The sequence below is a fragment of the Lissotriton vulgaris genome, chromosome 6 (genome assembly GCF_964263255.1).
Source record: "Lissotriton vulgaris chromosome 6, aLisVul1.2, whole genome shotgun sequence".
In the NCBI taxonomy this organism is placed as follows: Eukaryota; Metazoa; Chordata; class Amphibia; order Caudata; family Salamandridae; genus Lissotriton; species Lissotriton vulgaris.
In genome coordinates, this window is record NC_141694.1 from 72,990,794 (window position 1) to 73,008,078 (window position 17,285).

General features: G+C 43.7%; 1 protein-coding gene across 1 annotated transcript in view; it reads right to left on the reverse strand.

Moving 5' to 3' along the window:
• Window positions 1-213: 213 nt before the first annotated feature.
• LOC147706810 (calpain-1 catalytic subunit-like) overlaps window positions 214-17,285 on the reverse strand; it is a 581,687-nt gene continuing 564,615 nt past the window's right edge. The window contains exons 19-21 of the mRNA XM_086925938.1: window positions 6,742-6,858; window positions 6,456-6,514; window positions 214-719 (exon numbers count right to left, since the gene is read on the reverse strand). Coding sequence (XP_086782064.1) covers window positions 693-719; window positions 6,456-6,514; window positions 6,742-6,858 — 203 coding nt within the window. The 3' untranslated portion in view covers window positions 214-692. The remainder of the gene's footprint in view (window positions 720-6,455; window positions 6,515-6,741; window positions 6,859-17,285) is intronic.

Here is a 17,285-nt window from a genome sequence, read left to right on the forward strand (position 1 = left end):
GCCCATGTGCATTACCAGAAATAGGTGGAGTCACTATACATCCTGCCTCCCAATATTAGATCGCAGGAGCATGCACAGCAAGGGTATCTACAGGTACACATGCAACAAACGCACATATAAATTCTTTAATCATAAAGGTAGGGCTATAGATTGATTCGCACCTTGGGAGCAGAGTCTTGCTAATGGAGTACAGTAATTTCAGGCAAGACCAACTTGTGAATAAAACAGGCAATGATTTATTACTGACGGCCACTGTTGACCTTATTCATCGAGAGCCTTTTGGCAAGACATAAAAAAACTGCCCTTAATACAACAGTATTTAGCAGCTTACTATACCAACACCACCCCTACCCCAAATAAAATCACCATCCACTTCATCCCTCCCACAGTCCAGAATACAGTACATAGCCCTATATTAGAATTCACATTGTGAGGTGGCCCCATGTCCTGGGGTCGCCCCCTTTGCAGGGGTCGGGGATGATCGAAAGTGTGAAGGCGCTACGGATGTATGTAACATTCTATACAGGAAGGCGGGGTTCTGCAGCATGAGGCGAGTGAGGAGAGAAATAGTGGTTCTGATGGAGCAAAGATTATTTTTCTCTTTTTTTCAGGAGGAGGAGGAGGAGGGAGGCACTTGCAGGATGTTGAACCAGACCCATTGCGGGGGCGTGGCAGGGACCACTTCCCACATTTCAACCACACATTGTCAGCGTCAGCCACTGAAAAGGCAAAACACACAAACATTTGATCAGTATTGGTTTAACTCAAACAGCACATTGCAACCAAAGACAGACATATGCCCCCTCTTAAGAAAATAACAATTGATCCAGTTTGGTATAAAGTAGTCCAATGTGTTGCCACAATAAAATATTAATGATCGATGGAATAGACGTGTTACAATATTAATCTTTTCTGTTGACTATTGTATTGTATAGTAGCACTTTTTATAGGCACTGTAGGTGATATGGAATAATAAATTGGACAACACAAGCTTCTTTGGAAGACATGACATCCAATTACCTTTTTGGAATCAATCATAGAATGATAAAGAACCACAGACAATATTTAGCAGCAAGTTATATTAAGCAGCTAAGGGTTGAGGAAATGTATGTCAATATACATATATATCATGAAACCATAGAGTCGATAGTAAGAACCATAGAATGCCAAAAACACGTGATGAGGAACATTTTAGACTTTTTAGGAATAACGGAAGTCATTGGGAGAGAACAATCTTGATAAAACATGTGTTTCTGCTGGGCACTATGCTGGTTAATACTACTCAATCCAAGAGGCAAAAGGCCGGACTACAGGGCTGTAATTGAAGTATTATTTCCCACAGTTACCTTTTAATAACTTTGGCCATGTTTGAATGAATGAATGAATGAAATGCATTGTTATACCGCGCAAACCTTAGCCCCAAGGAGCATTAAGGCGCAATAAAGACAAACATAAAAGTCCAAGCTGCCAGGTAACTAGAATAAAAACGCCACTGGAAAGACATAGTCTAATATGCTTGAGAGAAAAACCAAGTCTTCAAAAGTTTTTTAAATATTACCAAGGAAGACTGACTGGTGAGTTCGAAGGGGAGGGAGTTCCACAGTTTTGGAGCCAAGACAGAAAAGGCTCTACCTCCCCATCTTACTTTTGCAAACCTAGGGGCCACAATCCTATTCTTCGAAGATGAACGAAGAGTTCTGGTGGGAATGTAGACACACAGAAGCGATCTAATACCTTCAGATCCTGAGCCATGGATAGCACCATGGGCCAGACAAAGAATTTTAAAAGAAATCCTAAATGGAATCGGCAACCAGTGAAGATCTCTTCTGGCCATTGTTGCAGACGATCTCCTAGGAAGGCTTAAAACCAACCTGGCAGCCTCGTTTTGCACCATTTGGAGGCGATGGATAGACCCTTTATTGATGCCACCATAAAGGGCATTACAATAATCCAGCCTCGATAGTACTAAACTAGCTGTTACTTGTTTTCGAGCTGCCAGGGACAGGTAGGGGAGCAAGTTTCTTTAGAATTCTAATAATGCCACAGCAAGTTGACACTGTCCTATTTACCCGACGATCAAAAGAGAGGGCCAGATCAATTTTGACGCCAAGATTTTTGGCAATAGCAGTAGGGGGCGGACGTCTCCCAAGAACGAGGGCCACCAGTCCTTAGACCAGAGATCTTGGCTCCCTCCAAAAACAATGACCTCGGTTTTTTCACCGTTGTGTTTGCTGATTATTTCAGGATTTTAAGAAATGGGAACAGAATACGAGTGCTTCCTTAATATTTCTTAAGCATCCAATTTATTGGAAGGTCATTTTGTTAGTATTGGTTGGATTATGTGTTGAACTTTTCAGACACTCACCCCCAGTCACAGATCTATCTGGGTTGAATACATCATTGTTCTTTAGCTCACTCTGCCACCTCAGTTCAGACCCAGCTATATGCAAATCAGTCCTGACTCTGTGCCTCATGGGGACATTCCAGCCCAAACTGCCAAGCCATGTCTTCCCTGGAGCGGAAACAAGAATCCTTAGCCCTCTGACTCTCTCCCATGTGCACTCCCCAGCCTGTCCGGGATGCATCTGTGGTGAGAGCTACTGTTGGGGTTGGGTGTATGAAGGGCCTGCCACCTGTAATGTTGTCTACATTCTACCATGTCATCTCTCTCTGTGCTGTTTGCATTACAACCACTGGATCTTCCCAACGCCCCATCTCCTGTGACCATTGGTTCTGGATCTATTCCTATACGGGTCTCATTTGTAGTCTTGCATGTGGGATCAGCGTATGCATGAGGCAATCATGCCCATCATCTTCCCCACAGTTCTCATTGTTAGAGACGGACCAGTGCAATAGCTGTGAGCCGGGTCTGTGATTACCTGAATCCTCTTGAGGGTAAGAAAGGCTCTCACCACCACCGTGTTGATTCTCACGTTCAGGAAAACCTATTTTCTCTCCAGTTTTGTGGATGAATTTTGAGAGTTGATTGTGAAACCTAGTCTGTGGAGCTTGTCTATGACTATCCTGGATTACTCTTCACACTGGCTAATCAAAACAAGGTTATGCACAGTCGTTCAGGTATGGGTAGACATATATTCCTTTCCGCCTTAGGTGGCCACCAATACAGTCAGGCATTTTGTGAATTCCCTGGGTGCTGACTTGATCCAAAACTGGAGCTCCTTGAATTGGTAGTGTGTCTGGTCAAAAATAAACTGTAGATATATTTTGTGCTTGCGGTTCATGGGACCGTGTAGGTAAGCCTTTTTAACGTCTATGGTTGCCATATAGTCCTTTTCTCGCAGATGCAGGACTTTTGTCATTGTATTAACTTGTTTAGGAAGCAATGGTCCAGGAGAATCCAGTTGTCTCTTATGTCTCTCCTCCACTCCAGGAGGAAGTCCTTTATCCCCCCATCCAGTGTTATGTGGTGGGTCAGCTGGTAAGTGAAGTCACTTGTTAGAGGAACTGGTTCCCTTGGGAGGCTGCCCTGTCACCTCTGACTCTGCCCCAAAAAGACTGGATTTGTTATGTTGAGAACTGCCACTGTTGTACTTCTTGGTGTGGAGCTGGCTGCTGGAAGGACAACTGTGGTGTTGTGCCTTGAAGGTTTCCCTGGCCTGCGGGCCTCCTCACTGGTGTTATTCCCCTCCTTGGTTAACCATGTAACTACAGTGCACACATGGTCTTTGAAGTGACATCCTTTTTTATCTGCTGTAGTGAGCTGTCCATACAGCGGGTAAAGAGGCTCTCCCCTGAGAAGGGTGTGTATATGATGTTTGTCGGAATCTCATTTCTAAATCTGTACTCCCATAGCCAGGCCTGCTTCCTCAAAGATGTTCCTGTTAGTTGTGGTCTACTGGCTGTATCTGCAGGGTCTAAAGCTGAATTCAAGCATGTGTTGGCTATTGTTTTGCCTTATTCTACTAGTGTATCTCCCGCTTTTAGGTACTGTTCTACAAGATGTTTCAGGAGCTCTCAGACCTCTTCCCTACGAGCATAGCAGTTTAACAGTGCATTTGAGTTTGCAAACCTCCTTTTTGTCGCCACTCCCCTTTCTACTTTTTAGGCTATCATTTCCATTCTCTAACTTTCCTTTTCTGGCTGGAGTACCATAGATGTGGGTACATTTGTCCTCTTTCGTTCCATGGCCACAATGATGGAGTCCACCATTGAATTGCCCTCGATGTAGACAGGGTCCTTAGAGGAGTGCTTGTATTTTTCTATCCTCAGTGTAACCGCCTTTCAAGACACTGGCTCTCTAAAGGCTTCACTCCCTTGAACTGGAATTTTGGGCAGCATGGGGAGGTATTGGCTTTTGCTCTGGGATGGAAGGAGTCTTTCTAGAAGGAAAACAAGCCTGTGTCCTCTCTTCTAATTGCACCCCATAGTTATCTGTTGCTCTTTTCATAATGACATTGTACATTGTGATGTTGTCGGTTGGCGATGGCTTCAAGGACTATGTGTTGTGAGCCTAATCCGGTGGGTCCGTTTTGAGGTTCTGCCAGTGTTCGCTGCCACTTTAGGCTTTCCTGGAAGATCCCCTAATCCTCCATGTCCTCCTCATAGAGAAACATCTCCTGCTCCTCCTCTTGTGGTTCAGGGTTTATTGGTGGACCAAGCTCTCTGTGCTGGTCTTCCTCCCCGCTCTTTTTCCCTGGTGGTTTTGAGGAAATTCTAATTCTTTTATCATTTCGTACTCGAGCCTTCTCTGCGATTTTGAGTGCTTGCTCTTCTGCGTCGCGTGGCTTTGATGCCCTTTTGGTTGGGCATTCTTCAGCCGAGCTTTCCCTGGCCCTATCTTATTGATCGCCGTTTGACGTTGAAGGTTTCTTCGAGGTGAGTACGCCATCGGTGTCCGTCTTTCGGAACCCGTGGGGTTCTTTATGTTTTGACTCCCCTTCAGTCGCAGAGTGCTTAGTCTTCCAGGTTGTCCTGTGAGTCTTTGAGTCTGAAGTCTTCAGCATGGCCCCAGAATGTTTTTCCAATGTTACTTATGTCTTTGAGGTTCCTCATCCCTGGGTTTTGTTGGCTGTTTTGCTTCGACTTCGCTGTCCTCTTCCACCTTGAAATCGGAGCCTTCTGCTTGAGCCACTTCTGCATCCTCAACGTTGTCGTCCTACGCACTCGACAGGTCAAGGTCTCTAAGAGTCTGCATGCTTGTGTGGTTGCCATGCCTCTGCCTCTCCCTTCATCTTCGGGTTTTTGATCTAAACTGCGTGTACGCTTCGCAGCTCTTTGTGTCATATTCCTCTGGTAGGCAGAATTTGCAGACCTCGTAGTTGTCCTTTTATGCAAACTTTCAGTGGCGGTTGGGGCGGAATCTAAAGGGAGAGTTAATTTCCCTTGGTGCCTCTCTCACCCCTTATGTTCCTTTTCTGACCACATGATCGACAACTTACGCGAACCAGTTCCCTTCTTCAGTGATCCCCAGTCACTTTTTTAGTGGTTTTCCGTTATGTTCGATTTATCACCCCTTGTTCTTTATTTTTCTACCTTTCCACCAACAATCCAACGTATTGTCTTCTGTGATTTCTTTGGCCTCCATGGAGCAGAAAAAAGAATTTAAAGATAATGACCACGCACAGGGGCGTTTAGGGTGCACATCTGATATAATACAGATGATGCTCGGTGGAAGGGGGGCGGTGGAAAAGAGGACTAACAAGAAGGTTAAAGAATCAACCACTAGAAGGTGGAATACTGCACAGCATGTTCATCTAGAAAAAGATACATGCTGCAAAATTCTACACACATTATACCACATAATTTGTCCTTTCTTACTGTATAATTTAGCCAACCCTGCTGCATAATGTAGTCTTCTATTGCTGCATAATTCCAGTGGCCCAGCCTATATGTGCTGCCTAGACATCACTCTTTGTCAATGCATAGAAACAGGAGAGGCCAGCTATCCTTTAAGTTTGAGTCAGGTTTTTTGTTTTTTGATTCTGGTATATCCAGAAGATCCTGATGCACTACAAATTCAGAAAATCCTTAATGAAGTTTATATTAAGTAACAATGGGATTGCTGTTCATACACATTCCCTGTTGTGAATATCTGGCAAGGATTTAGCACTCCTGGACAGATGGTGGGCACCCATGATTTACAGGATCCTACTGCAGTTTTATGTTATGCTAGATTCCTCTACATGTGCAGACTCCTTCCTGGATGTATATTTTAAGCTGTGTTTATAAAAAGGCCTTTCTTTTTAGCCACATCTACCCTAAATGTGCAGAGGATCCAACTTGTATATGCATTTTGCCTCAATGTGTGTAAATTCACCTGATGTGGACATCCTGAAAATCTGGCATAGGCCCAGCCTTCCTGGACCTACAGTGAACATACATAGACATTTTACAGAGAACAGTCTGATACAATGGCATGGTTAGGCATCTAATGCTACTTATCGCAGGCTTCAAGTTCGAAGCCGAAAAAGTAGTAAGTTCTCCGAGCAGCTCACCTCGCCCAGGCCCATGGTGGCAGTTCCACTGTCGTCTTCGGCCATCGATCTGAAAAACCCTAAAGCAAAAAGGGGAACAATAAGTTTTGTTTTAAGTGCAGTTCAATATTGTAAGCAATGCTGTGCACGGTGACAAAGGCCGCTAAGATGTTTGCAAGTCATATGGGCACAGAAGGCAAGAGGGACCTCAACCATGAAGAACTACAAAACAAAAGCATATAGAAGAAGGGCAGTAGCAAGAGCGCCTTTCAATGCCCCAGGTATATGATCCTCAAAAAGCACTCACTGAACATGGCCTCCAGCTTCACCAGGCAGCAGACAAAGTTATCGAAGTCCACCCCCAAATCAGTGTCGGAGTAACGAGCCACCAGCACCTGCATAATTTTGTTATTCAGCTTGAACCCTGGAAAACACAGAAGGAAGGTAGGTTAACCTCAGCATCAGCTGGAACCTCAGCACTGTGTGGCTCAAACAACTCCAGTGGGCTCTTGTTCCTCAAGCATTGTCATGAGAGCAACAGGAAAATGTGGGTTTGACCAAGCACACTTGAGTAGTGCCTTAGATCCGCACATGACAGACAGCCACCCCAAGCGACACACTGCAAGTTAGACCAGATATTCTGGAGATTGTCCTGTCTTACTGTGAGGGCACAGAACACTTCTGCAGACCAGCTATTGAGCACAGCATGTTTCTGACCAACAAATAGCAGCTTCTTACCCTGTAGTCTTGTTCCTATTCTGTGCTGCCACATGCAGCCAACAGACTAGGTGCATAGTGCATGTGTACTGAGGGCCACCCCTGAGTGTGCCTGTTTGGATCTCGGCTTGTCTCTTTCTCCTCGCAGGGACAGTGATTGGAGCCATCGAGGTCAGCTGAAAGTGCCCATCCCAAACAGTTTCTTTAGACAGCTTATGAACATGGAGAAGTGTGGGGTCGACAGTTGTGGATGGACCAAGGCACTTTGCCCTCTGTGTTCTGTGCATGACACAATGGCACCACTACCCCTTGCATCCCTGCTGTTGGGGGAGGGGGACCTTGAAACAGGTGGGTAGCATTGCTGCTGAACACAACAGAACAGCTCTGAGTCAGCTCTCACATGCCTGCTGCCTGTGCAGGTTAAAACATAGATAACATGTCAGACAGTGCCAAGAGGGGCCTTGAGCCTTGGAAGGGTACCCTCTCTTAAGGCCCCATGACATAACATTACTAACAACAACATTAAAAAGACTTAGCAGCGAAAGAATAAAAAAGAGATGTAAACAACAAAAAAACACCTCAAGTGATACAATTATGTTTCTAATTTAAAAATCAATAATAATTAATATAGTTCTATAACAGTTCATAATTTCAGAACCAGCTTCAGGTCCACCACCAATCCAGAGCAAAGCCCAGGCAAACTTCGGACCACCTCCTCCTGAGACTTTGTTCCCCAAGTGGTCAGGACATTGTGTTGCTGTAGGAGCTGGGGGATGTGACTGAAGTGTTCCTCACACCTGCTACAAGATCCAGCTGCCTGGGACGTCCGAACTCTCAAGCATCCGAGGCTCACGCATAAGTACATCATCTATTCACGGCTTTACTTGTTGTATAATATTGTCATTAGGAAATTCAGGGCAACAATTCCAAGAACGTAAAGCAAAAAACTGGCATGAGAGACCTACTCATGCCCTCAGACGAGCACTTCAAACAAACTGTTGGTGACAGTGCACTGAATTTTCACTTGGGACCGTATTATGATATACACAAGTCACACTACAGAATGGGGAGGAGGGACAGTTGTGATGAATTGGCAGGTAGATAGAGCATCTACCTGAAAGTACATTACCAAATGACATTAACTTCTTCAGATGAATACTTCTAACTGCAGATTCCTCACTTTCAGAATACACACCACCACAGACAGAATGGATCTTCTGTGACAGGAAATTCCAATGCGGAGAAATGTTCACATACGCATTCTCATCGCTGGCAAACATATCTCATCAGGGAACGCGCCACTGATCACAGATAGCCCATACTACCTCAGGGTGGAGACGCCACCCGTGGTCTGCCAGTCAATCTCTGCTCGGTTCTCCTGCTCTGGTGATATCGGATCTTGCTTCCGGGTTGGCTACCAGAAAGAACTTCTGCTGGTCAACCATCTCTAGGGACGTAGAGGCTCTTAACATAGGATTCAGGAACCCACTGACCCACTGTAACCTGCTCGTTGGGTAATATTAATAATAATAATAAATCCACATTTGTAAAGCGCACAATCACCCGTTAGGGTCTCCAGGCGCTGGGGGCCGTCGGGAAGATTAAGCAAGCTATTGCCCAAAGTCACATGGGGCTGGGCTAATCTACCGCGGCGATCGAACCGTATTCAATCCATCTGACAATCTACGAAAATGCCAGTTGGGCCTGGTAGTTGATAAGGCATTAATTCACAGAATATATGTTTAATCCATATCATCAGTCAATAATGTAATTGATCATAGTGAAATCAATTAAGAATCATCATAGGTTTACTGGGTAACGGCTCTAGCTCATGTTTTCATTGTAGCTAAATGGCTTGGCTTGGAGACAGGTTTAATGTGTGCATAGAAGAATCCTACAAGTGTAGATATAAGATGTATCTCCCTACTCTAGTACAAGAATGATAACTGTATCCTTTGTAGGTGGGTTTGAATTATAACCAATCTAAAAATAATCAAAGGTTAAACGGGTCGGCCCTGGGATTATTAACGCCAGACCACGTGGTTAAACAATCTTTGAAAAGTGTGAGCTCATATGCCTACTTACAGGTAATTCTACCTAACAGCAATTTACAGGTTTCCTGAAAAGTTCTGTAACAAAGCTATGATATCTGTGGATAAAATGTATCAAGCAAAATGATGGTTATTACTTTATAGGTGATACAAGCTGTTTTATAAGAAAAGCAAGATTCAAGTGTTAACCTCTTGAGGTAGTATGGAACGTGAGTTAAACCTGTTGAATTTTCTCAAATCAAAAAACATTTTTTGTACATTAATTTGAATTATTGAATAGAATAAAATGAAAATAAAATTATATCACATCATTGCCGATCCTAGAGTGATAATTAATTTATGCGTTCTATAGTGATAAATAATCTATGCCTCCTTTAGTGTCATTTGAGCTATCAATGATGGAACCCTTTTGGCTCCTAATGGACTCCGTAGAAGTGTTAGAGCCTAGTGAAGTAAATGCAGGTTTAGAATGTTGCATTTGCGGTTACAAATAGACGTGTTATACTAAAACTCTGTGTGTAGAGTAGTCATTAGCGAGTACCCAGAGTGGGGTGGATGCTACAACTGGTGACTAGATAGGAGACAAGTAACCTGAACATTGACAGTGCTCATCCAGAGAGTTTGGCATGGTCCAGCAAACTGTTCTTGCATGCCACTTGTGCCTTAGTTGAAATGCTGAATTAACGTTTGGAGTATGTCGAGTCAAAGCACAACTAAAGCCAGTGTGAAGCATTTGAAGATAACAGGAGCCTCACTGAGAAGTGTACACATTGTTGGCCAAGTACAATGTGGTAAGGCCGTGAAGAGAGGTAACTTGCTGTTACGCAAACTAAAAGTATACATTATACGGTGTAATAACGTTGAAGGCCGGATACGACGAGTATTTGAAATAACAACAGCAAGTTGCAAAATAATGCTGTGACCAAAAGGGCTGCATGGCAGAGATCAACCAGGGGTCAGACAGTACAAAGAAACGCCTAGAAGCAAAGCAATTCAGATACAAGAAATGGTCATACGCTTACCAGACCTGATTACAAAGAATTGTCATACCACTGCTTTGAGGGATTTTTCCCCAGAAGAAGTGCCCAGGATTGTGCTTATGGAGCCATCTATACACGAAGTGGCACACCACCAAATCAGTCGGGTGGCAGCACAGAATAACTCCAAAGAGCTCTAGAAAAGTGAAGGACTCCCATGAACAACTCTAAAGGGCTCCATGGAGACCAAGAGGGACCAGCATAGCACAGGCCCTCAGAGATGGCCTGAATGAAGCACGTGCTAGTGGATAGCAGACAGTGTCAGAGAGAACTCCACTTTCGGTGTCAGACAATCTCATAAATGGTTTAAATTTCGCTGCTTTCGTGAAACCACCACTAAAAAGCAGAATATTGGTGACAGATGGACTACTTGGATAGAGACATTTGATGATTTCATTGATGATCAAGAAGAAACAGATAACAAGAAGATTATCAAATACTTTAAGAATCTTGCTGGTGAAGGCATAAAAGAAGTCATAAAGAAAATGGCTTGAGCTGACAAAATTGCACACCATCAAATGAAAGAAACTTTGAATCTCAAGTTTAATTCAATGCGAAATGTAGATTGCGAAAGGTAAATTTTCAGTCAAAAACGACAAAAGGTTGGTGAAACCATCGACAAATTTGTTGAGATTAAGTACGTTCATCAAACACAGTAAGTTCAATGAATTTAATGAGGAGGAAGCTATATGTCTCAGAGTTATTGGCGGATGCCTGATAGATTCATTCAGACGACGAATGCTAAGAGAAGCTGATCGAAAAGCTGCTGACAAAGATGACGGAGGTGCCCAGAGTGAGTCAGCCAAAGCACAAGGCAAAAGGACACAGAGTGATGTATCCACTGAAAAAGAAGTTTGCTTCAGGTGTGGATTTGTTTCCACACAAAGGTAAATGTCCCACCATTGGACAGGTTTGCAAAGGTTGTAGGAAGAAGAACTATTTTATTACAAAATGGCTGTCCGAACGTTCCAGAACCGACGTTCAACGCACACCCACAAGGCTAAGGGACAACGTCAGTTGGGGCAAATCGACACCTAACTAAGTCATCGTCAAAAAGTTCTTAACTATTAATATCAAGTGAAAGTGAAGAAGATGGTTGTGCAATGTCTATGTTTACCTCAGAAAAATATGCACGTTTTGAACTGGAAGCTGCTGAAGAAAAAAGAAAGTCCAAGAAAAATCGACATGAAAAAGCACCAAAGTCATTGTTCAAAGATTACACTAAAAGTAAACAGTTGCTCAACACCTTTTATTATCGATAGTGGTGCATTGATAAACATAATGCCTGAGGAGAAATTCAATCAACTATATCGATTGCCATGACTTACGCAATCAAAACTAAACAGTATAAATGGGCTGCATCGACGCACTTATGAATCAAGATTCATTTGTAGCAACCAAGAAACACAAGAAAGAAAAAGTACAAGCACCCGTTCATGTACTTCAAGGTACTGCGTCAAGTGGCTGTTTACTCAGCGTCAGTGAACTATAACATGAATGCTCATGACAAAATAGTAAGTCAATTCCCTTTGTTGTTTCATGGGTTAGGAAAACTCAAGACTATGAAAGTACAATTACACATTAATGAGGACATCCATCCTATTGCTCAAAGACACAGACGAATTGCATTTAAATTACAGGAAGCTGTTTAAAAAGAACTTGAATCATTAGTCAGACATGATATCTTTGAATATTCCACTGGCCCAATGCCATGGGTCTCTCCCATAGTAATAGTACCCAAAAAGGACAGTTAAGGAGCTATACGCATTTGCATTGATGGGCATCAAGCTAACAAGGCAATTGAAAGAGAACGACATCCAGGTCCGCACATTGCTGACGTGATAACAGAATTGAATGATGCAAAGGTTTTCTCTCGCCTTTGATTTGAATAAAGGATATCAGTTGGAACTCGAGGAGAATTGCAGGTACATTACAACCTTTTCTCACATATTGATCTTTTGTGGTAAAAAAAAATACGTTTTGGGGCATCATCAGCTGCAGAGCTTTTTCGAGATGTCATTTGATGTATCATACAGCCTGTCATAAATGCTGTCAACTATAGTGATGACATATTGGATTTTCAGTGCTACCCAGAAAGAGCACTATAAAGCTCTCACGCAAGTGTGCCATTTACTTGCTGATGCAGGTTTAATTTTGAATGCAGATAAATGGGAGTTTCATAAGACAAAGTTAAAATTCTTAGACCATATATTTTCTGATGGGGGTATGACACCCGATTCAGCTAAAGTGCAAGAGTTGTCAACTGCCAGTTCCCAGTTAGATGTTTCCATATTACATTCATTCCTTTGGCATGGTCAGCTACTATTCTAGATACATACAAGACTTTGTCAGAGTGACTGCTCTGTTGACAGACTTGACGAAAAAGAAAGTTTCATTTCATTGGTCACGTAAATGCAAGAAAAGTTTCAAGAGAATCAAACAAGCTATTGCGAATGCTACTGAAATGGCATACTTTGATCCAAAGCTTTATCCAGAGGTTGCTGTTAAAGCCAGCCCAGTCAGGTTAGGTGCAATCCTTGCCCAGCACAGCGGATGCACAATTGCTCAAAGGCATATGTGAGCAGCAGTTTGTCCCAAACTGAACGTGTTTTTTCACAACCTGTGAAAGAAAGTTTTGCAATGGTGTGGGCTTATGAACATTTCCACATATTCTCATATGAAAAGCTTTTCATGCTAGTGACGGATCATCAAGCCTTATTGACCATCTTTGGCAATCCAAAGGCCAAGATGCCTCCTGGCATGCAACGCTGGGGTCTACGATTACAAGAATACAACTGTACAATCATGCGCTGTCCAGGGAAAGATGACTTCAATAGACCAACAGAAGAGGAAGAAGAAACCTGCATAAAAAAATTGCAAAGGCAAAGAGAAAGCCTATGCAGACAAGCGCCAACATGCAGGCGACATTGCTTTCACTAGAGAAGATCGAGTGCTTGTCAGTCAGCCTAGAAAGGTAAATCTGATGCTCCTTTCGATGCCGAGCCCTTTCATGTTGTGACCAGCAAAGGCCACATGATGCTGCCCAATGTTCTGAGATGTCCATTCCACAAGATTCCTTGATTTCTGACATGTGGCTCATCAGGCACTGATGACAATGTAGAGACTGGGTCTTAAAGGACAATTGAAAACTCCCTGACTGCTGCTGTTCCTAAGTCACCCACGCAGATCACAGACGCTTCTACTGCCTGTCTCCGACGCCATGATCAGGAAGTGTGATCAGAGCACCACAAAAAATTATCGACAAGCTATGATTTTATATATATATAAGCATGCACCGACCTACGGTTCCAGCCCACTCCCCCACACCACCTACTCAGATCAGCCGACATAGTGCCTTCTGGGAACTGGAGTTTTGCAGACCTAAGATGAACTTCTACAGGTGTGCAGACAGCATTAGGGGGAGGAGGCTAGGAGGCATGCGAGTATTTTAACCAGGATGGAGGAAATAGGTGAAGGACTCGCTACAGGGCACAGCGCTGAGGAAGGCAGCTTTTGCCGAAATGCATTCGCCTACACTGGAACAACTGGAATAAAAGCGTGTTACCTGTCATGGTGTCCCCTCTGGCCTCTGATTTCTTCGTTTAGAAATGTCACGTCATATTTTCTGTGCCGGCCAGGGGCGCAGTACAGCAGGCCCTGCTACATCAAGAGACCCGAACTTTCACTGGCACCACGCTGTTCCTGCTGATTTTTGGATCGAGGTATCGATAAAGTACGGAGTCAGCCAGGAACTGCAAACCGGCACAGGTGGACAGAGGTATTTTATCTCGAGGGGGCGCCTTTATCTCTCATTTGACAGCCCCTACCTGATTGCGGATTTGTGGCGACTGGTGGTAGCGGAACGAGGGGAATCGAGGCAGTGACCGTGGACTTCCTTTTGCCTTGGAGATCGCTTTGCCACTCACCTGTAAGCATGCACCGACCTCCGGTTCCAGCCCACTCCCCCACACCACCTACTCAGATCAGCCGACATAGTGCCTTCTGGGAACTGGAGTTTTGCAGACCTAAGATGAACTTCTACAGGTGTGCAGACAGCATTACGGGGAGGAGACTAGGAGGCATGCGAGTATTTTAACCAGGATGGAGGAAATAGGTGAAGGACTCGCTACAGTGCACGGCGCTGAGGAAGGCAGCTTTTGCCGAAATGCATTCGCCAACACTGGGACAACTGGAATAAAAGTGTGTTACCTGTCATGGTGTCCCCTCTGGCCTCTGATTTCTTCGTTTAGAAATGTCACGATATATATATATATATATATATATATATATATATATATATATATATATATATATTTGATTTTTTTTTTAATTTAACAGAGGGGGAGATGTAGTGTCCTGTGAGCAAAGTCCGAACCCTTTTGGCTCCTATTGGACTCTGTAGAACTGTGATGTAAGCGTTAAAGTGTAGTGAAGTGAATGCATGTTTAGAATGTTAAGTTTGCAGTTATTCGCAGAGGAATAAGGACGTGTTATTCTAAGCTCAGTGTGTGGTGTAGTCATTAGTGGGTACCCAGGCTGGGAAGAATGCTACACCTTCTACACAAGCCATCAATCGATTCATATTCAACTTAAGTTAAAATGGAAAATTGTATTACAAATTAAGGACCATATACACCGGGACAACGTTAAAATTATTCTCCATAAATTATACATTTCTCTAATGAGGAAGTGCTTTTCTGTCTTTGAGGATTCTAGTGAATGTTCTGAAATCATCGGTCAGCCTGGCTTCAGAGTGGAGGACAACTTTCAGAGTGTTTATACAGGATGCAGGCAGTTTGGGTATAAGAGAGTTCCCATATCTGAGATATCACAAGCTCCTGTACAGTAGTTTTAAGTGCTGTTCGGGAATGATGGGTCTGATATTCGGACCATCTTCTGTTTGAATTTAGCATGCTGAGAGATTTCTTTGACATGAATATCAAGATTGATGGAGCTGTCCATCATGAAGTTATCTGATGCCATAATTTCTGGGAAGATATTTTAGGGCCCGTAGTTTAGTGATCCACACAGGAGGAAGGACCTTAGAGATTTCAGGAGGAATTCAGTTTTTTCAGGATTATCCCCTTGGGTGCTCATGACGAGGTCAGCTCGTCATGAGCTACGGCGCTCTGGTGCTCATGACGAGCTGAGCTCGTCATGACCGCGCCCGGTCCGTGGAACGCTTGCATGCTGGGCTGATTCCCCTGCTGTGCTGAACGTTTCATGGGAATGGGTGTGACCATGACGAGCTCAGCTCGTCATGAGCACCGTAGCGCCGTAGCTCATGACGAGCTGACCTCGTCACGAGCACCGGTTCGCTGTACGCACCCCCGGCCCCCCAGCACAGCGGGGGAAACAGCCCCGCACGGAAGGGGTTAAGTTGAAATTTCATCCTGCTTATCCATGAGCTTGAGTCCAATGAGCATTGGCACAGATTACAAATGTCTTCTGTCCTAGCCATCTTGAGGTACACCTGCATATTGTTCTCACAGTGGTGGATACCAATATCTGCCTTAGAGAATATCTTGCCCAAGGGTTCAGCACTCTTGTGCACCCCTTGCCACCACTCATCTCAGAGTTCAGGAAGGTAGTGGCAGGATCAGAAAGTAAACAACTCTAAAAGCTCAGCTTTATTTTCTTTATTTTACACTCCTTTCATTACATCTAACTGCTGGACAGTTAATAAGAGCCTGAAGAGCTACACAGGGGACAATAGATCACCCTGTCATGCCATTGGAGGTCAAAGGCGTGTGAGATCTCTTCGACACGTTAGTGAATTAACACCATTGGCCGCACAGAACTGGTACCCATATCAATTAACACTAATAGGAGCAGGTTATTAAATAGTAAGGCCATTGATTTAATTATATTTGGTAATAATGCAGTTATAACTTTCGTCAAAGTAATCCGTGGAATGCTTTTACAGATAGCATGGTGAGTACATTTCCATCTACTTCTTGTGTGAGCCACTGGGAGAATGAAATAAGACATCTTGGGGGGATGCTCATTTGTATCATGACAACAGGTTTCCAGAAAGAATGGTGAATCTACGTGACTTGCTTTTTACAGGAATAAAGGAGCTAATTCAGAACAATTAAAAAAAGGTTTTGGACAAACAAGAGTAATCGTAGCATGAGAAAAAGACTGGGTTGCAGGCAAAGTGGAGTCTGTGGAATTACAATAGAACATTGGGCACAATAGACACACCGTGCGAACCTAGTCTTAACTACATTAGATTTTCTGAGTTACAGTGCTAGCTCTTTAGAACTGGAAGCAAATACCCTAAAATAGAAAATTCATGCCTGGGGTGTTATCACTTTTGAGCACTGCCTCTCCGGCTAACTTAGCCTCCTGCTCCCAAACACAATCTAGTGTTAAAGATATGATATCTCTAACCCTACTGAGCTCTGATAAGCCCATCTTTCCCTCAGACTCTCCCTCCTGCTTCCACTTCAGCTAAATGTAACTATTAGAGGGGGAACATGAGAGGTCTTTCCTGAGACACTGAAGTGGGTGGGCAGTCTCCTGCCTCCCAGAATCGCTCTGTGGCCTGCCCTGGTGTTGCTAGAATCGTCGCCATTATTTCGAAATCTAAACCAATTGCTCTAACCATGAGCCCCCTCCCAAAAACTGCCATTCACCCCAAAATCTACGTCCTTTCATTCAGGTTGTTCCTTCTCTCCCTTGCTTTTAGCCATTGGCCCCTGGACACCTGCTTGTACAGTACTGTAGCTCTAACCACTGAGGCAACAATGTGTCGGGCAGACATGTGCTTTCCCCAAACCTCTTTCCTCATTCCCTCAGCCTCCTTTCTGGTTGCCCCTCTTTTCAGTGTCCACATCCTTCAACGCTATTAGAGGTTATTCTAGTGGTTCAAAGAGGAATACAAAAAAGCAAAATACCATCTATGGTCCTTTAGTGCCACAGCTAACATTTTAACATGTCCTTTACTTTAAGTAGTATGGATTTGTTCTCGGACTCTCCGAGTCTCGGTCTCATCTCTCTCCTTGTCTCTCGCTGATCTCTCTGATTTGATTTGATTTATA